This window comes from Elephas maximus, chromosome 11 (assembly GCF_024166365.1).
Source record: "Elephas maximus indicus isolate mEleMax1 chromosome 11, mEleMax1 primary haplotype, whole genome shotgun sequence".
Lineage (NCBI taxonomy): Eukaryota > Metazoa > Chordata > Mammalia > Proboscidea > Elephantidae > Elephas > Elephas maximus.
This window is the reverse complement of record NC_064829.1, coordinates 112,796,219-112,800,710: the sequence shown is the minus strand read 5'-3', so window position 1 is coordinate 112,800,710 and position 4,492 is coordinate 112,796,219. Positions and strand designations below refer to the sequence as shown.

The window sequence follows — 4,492 nt, the reverse complement described above, 5'->3', positions numbered from 1 at the left end:
CTCCCTCCTGTTCAGGTTGAAGCTGCCCCAGCCATGAGGATTGTCCTAACCATAACCGCACTTCACCATCACGGAGTGAACACAGAGTCCATGTCAGTTTCTCTTTCGCTCCAGAGTCACCTACCTCACCTGGCCCCGCCCTGCTCTGGATGTTCCCAACCTGGGGTTTCCCCTGGTGGTGGGTGTCATCCTGAGTCTCTTTTCACTTTTCCTATATCAGCTGGGATTGCCCTTCTATTCACGCTAAAAGCTGCATCACGGGGCTCTGGCAGGAGCTACATCCCAGATGGAGCTGGAAATTCGGAGACATGGTCCAGGATAAAGAAGTGGGCTGAGACCCAGAAGAGGAGACTGAGGTCAGAGACTTCCAACGAGACCCAGTGAGAGACTCCCGGTGACAGAGCTACAGGGCAGCACTTGGATCCCCCTCTCCCTGACATAGAGGAAACCAGGAATGAAGCCGGGTGAGCCACCCCTCTGTCATTGCCCATGACCCTCAACTCCTGCCATTTCCCATGCTAAGCACTTGGTCTTCCTATCCCCTCACCTCTCCATCCCCTCACCTCCCTGTCGCCTCGTCTCCCCATCCCCTCATCTCCCCACCCCCTTGGCTCCCTACCCTCTTGCCTCCCCACCCCTTCACCTCCCCATCCCCTCATCTCCCCATCTATCCATTACATACATATGGCTGTGGGCTGCCAGCTGGCACTGATGCTGATGGCCACTATGCTGACCATGACAGAAGCAATTCCCACTCCCACACCCAGTGGGGCCCTCCTGGATGCAAGGGACTGCCACATTGGCCAGTTCAAGTCTCTGTCCCCACAGCAGCTGCAGGCCTTCAAGAGGGCCAAAGATGCCTTTGTGTCTCCCTCTGTCCATTTTGCTGTGGGCTAGCCTCCTCCCCTTCCTCCGTGGGCTAACCCTGTTACACTCTGCTGCCTCCTTCACTGAGCTACCCCCAACCTTCTTCACTGGGCTAACCTCCACCCTCCCTTCACTGGGTTAACCTCTACCCTTCCTTCATTGGGCTAACCTCCACTCTTCCCTCACTGGGTAAACCTACCTTCCCTTTACTGGGCTAACCTCCACTCTTCCCTCACTGGGTAAACCTACCTTCCCTTTACTGGGCTAACCTCCACTCTTCCTTCACTGGGCTAACCTCCACTCTTCCTTCACTGGGTGATCTGCTTTTACTGCAGTGGGCTAACCCCTGTTCTACTACACTGGAGGGGTCTCTACCATCCTTTGGTGAGTTAACCTTTACTCCTATTATTAACCATCCTTCAGTCCTGCCAGAGTGGTCTAACCTCCACCTTCTTGCTGTAGGCTAACCTCTACCCTTGCTCTCTACGAAGAGTCTCTCTTGCTGAAGAACTGGAGCTGCAGCTCCCGTCTCTTCCCTAGGACCTGGGACCTGAGGCAGCTACAGATGAGCTGGGAGAGTCAGGGCCACCCCTGCCCTCACCTGGCCCTGCTCATCTTGCACCTTATGTGGCCCCTTCACCTCTCCTCACCTGTCGCTCTCTTCTTCCCCCATCCTAGTCCTCTCTTACCTGTTTCTCTCACCTGAGCACACTAGCTGTGCCCTCACCTGTCCCTTCCTCTATCCCCACTCATCTGCCTACCTCACCTCTTCTCTCTCAGGTGCAATGCTTACCTGTCTTTTGTCTCCTCTCCTCAGGTGTGGGAGTGCCCTGTGGCCTTGGAAGCTGAGCTAGCCTTGACAGTAAAGGTCCTGGGGACCGTGGCTGACTCAGCCCTGGGGGCCGTCCCAGACCAGGCCCTTCACACGCAGCACCACATCCACTCCAAGCTCAGGGCCTGTGTGAATCCTTGGGGCAGCCAAGACCCTTCTGTGGGCTCTGGCCCTGCGGGATCCCACCCCTCTGCCCAGGCCCTGTCTCACACTCACACACCCCTGTAGTCTGCCCACAGGACCCGGCTCAACCCACAGCAGGTCCCAGACCCAGGGGCTGCCTCCACCGCTGGCTGCACAGGCTCCAGGAGGCCACAAAGATGGTGAGTGACAGGGAGGGGCAGATGCCAGGGCCCTGCATAGGGGAGGAGGCTGATGCCAGGCAGTGGGGGACCACCAACTCGTCTCCCCCACAGGAGTCCCGAGGCTGCCTCGAGGACTCTGTCATGTACAACCTTTTCCGCCTCCTCACACAGAACCTGAAATATATCGCCAGCAGGAACCAGTGTGTCTGAACCTTCAGACCCACCATCCAACCTCTCCCAGCACCCCAGACATTGTATATATGCACTGACCAGTGTTCTTAAATTATTGCTGCCAAATCGCTGTTTATGTATGTGTGCAGAGACTGAAACTCTGACCCAACAAAATATTTATTTTTCTACTTTTTTTATTAAAATTGTGTAAATGGACACTGAGAAAATAAGCTATCTGTGATGTGGGACTGGGTATGTGTTTGTGTGCGTTAGTTTTTTTTTTTTTTTTAATAATTTATTTTAGTTTCGTGGTTGTTGTTGAGGCCCCAGAACAGACACCAATTCAACAGTTTGTACCTGTACAGTTCAGTGACATTGATGACATTCTTTGAGTTGTGCAACCATTCTCACCCTCCTTTTCTGAGTTGTTCCCCCCGTTGACAAGCTGACTGCCAGAAGCTTCCTATCTAATCTTTCAAGTCGCTGTTGTCGACTTCATCCCGTATAGATGGTTCTGAAAAGAGCATAATGCTCAAGGCCAACATTCTTTACTTGCTAAGCTAAATAATTGTTTGGTTTTAGGACGGCTTCAAGGGATACTTTTGATTTAAAGTTTAAAGATTATCTCAGGGCAACAGTTTAAGGGGTTCATCCAGCTTTCATAGCTCCAGAAAATCTGGATTCCGTGAGAATTTGAAATTCTACTTTGCAATTTCCCCCTTTTCATCAGGATTCTTCTATAGAATTTTTTGTCAAAACTTTCAGTAATGGTAGCCAGGCACCATTTAGTTCTGGTCTCATGGCAAAGGAAGCAGTCGTTGATGGAGGCAATTCGTCACACATTCCATTTCCTCCTTCTGTTCCTGGCTCTGCATTTTCCTCCGTTGCTCCAGGTGAATACAGACCAAGTGTTGTACATTGAACGGCCACTTACAAGCTTTTAACATTCCAGGCACAACATGATGAACTAGGAGGTAGAATAAAAGCACTAAACATGTTATTAGGCCAGTTAACTGGGATGTCCCATGAAACCATGACCCTAAACTTGCAAAACAAGCAGTTACTTTTTTTTGTCATTGTTGTAAATATATCACACAACTTTTGCCAATTCAACTTTTTACAGCTATTACATTCACCTACCCTACCGTTAACCAATGCAATTTTTCCATTACTGTAAACTGAAACTCAGTACTCCATACACTGTAGCCACCCTCCCCTCTCTCCCTCCCTCCTGTCCTTGCTAATGACTAAGAAAGTTTGATCTCTATACATTTGCCTGTTCTTGTCTTTATATAAGTGAGGTCATACAATTTTTGTCCTTTATGACCAACTTATTTCACTCGGCATAGTGTCGTCAAGCTCCATTCATACTGTAGCTTGTATCAACACTTCATTGCTCATACAGGCTGAGTGGTGCTCCATTGTACATATACATCACATTTTGTTTATCCATTCATCCACTGATGGGCATTTAGGTTGTTTCCACCTTTTGGCAGTTGGGAATACTGCTGCAGTGAACGTTGGTGTACAAATGTCTGTTTGAGTTTCTACTTTCAAGTCTTGAATATATACCTAAGAGTGGCATTGCTGGGCCATATGGTTGTACTATTTTTAGTTTTTTGAGGAATTGCCACACTGTTTTTCACAGTGATGCTGTCATTTTTCATTCTCACCAGCAATGGATAAGGATTTCAATTTCTGCGCATCTTCACCAATATTTGTTATTTTCTTTCTTTCTTTCAATCTTAGCCATCGTAGCGGTATCACATGGTGGTTTTAATTTGCATCTCTCTCATGTTTAATGATGTTGAGCATCATTTTGTGTGTTTGGTGGCCATTTGAATGTTTTCTTTGGCGAAATGTCTATTCAAGTCCCTTGCTCTTCTATGACTCAGTTATTTGTCTTTGTTTTTAAGTTGTTTTTGGTTCTGTTGGGTATATGGTTTCCAAGGATATTCTCCCAATTAGTAGCTTGTCTTTTCACAATTCTGGTAAAGTCTTTTGATAAACAAGACCTTTTCATTTTTATGAGGTCCCGTTTATTTATGTTGTCTTTTGCTGTTTGTACTTCTGCTATTAGATGATCCGTTTTGAAAGTTAGGCCTGACAGTGTTGCCCCTGCATTTTCTTCTAAGAATTTTATGGTTTTAGTTTTCACTTTTTGGCCTTTAATCCATTTTGAATTTGTTTCTGTGTATGGTGTGAGGCATGGATTCTGCTTCATTTTTCTGCATGTGGACATCCAATTTTTCCAGCACTATTTAAAAAAAAATTTTTTTTTTTTTTTTATTGAAGAGGCCCTTTTTCCCCTATCAAA

At 47.4% G+C, this 4,492-nt stretch overlaps 1 protein-coding gene across 1 annotated transcript; it reads left to right on the top strand.

Moving 5' to 3' along the window:
- Positions 1-684: 684 nt before the first annotated feature.
- LOC126086318 (interferon lambda-3-like) lies at positions 685-2,214 on the top strand. The gene is made up of 5 exons (XM_049902470.1): positions 685-866; positions 1,330-1,436; positions 1,689-1,828; positions 1,939-2,022; positions 2,116-2,214. The coding sequence occupies exons 1-5, from the start codon at positions 685-687 to the stop codon at positions 2,212-2,214; spliced, it is 612 nt and encodes a 203-aa protein (XP_049758427.1).
- The last annotated feature ends 2,278 nt before the right edge of the window (positions 2,215-4,492 follow it).

What these genes read in the sequence shown, in the direction of transcription:
- LOC126086318 (XM_049902470.1), top strand. Translation starts at nt 685, where the DNA reads ATGGCTGTGGGCTGCCAGCTGGCACTGATGCTGATGGCCACTATGCTG. An exon ending in CCTGAGGCAGCTACAGATGA is followed by an intron (nt 1,437 to 1,688) that starts GCTGGGAGAGTC and finishes CTCCTCAGGTGT; the next exon opens with GGGAGTGCCCTGTGGCCTTG. An exon ending in TCCAGGAGGCCACAAAGATG is followed by an intron (nt 2,023 to 2,115) that starts GTGAGTGACAGG and finishes TCTCCCCCACAG; the next exon opens with GAGTCCCGAGGCTGCCTCGA.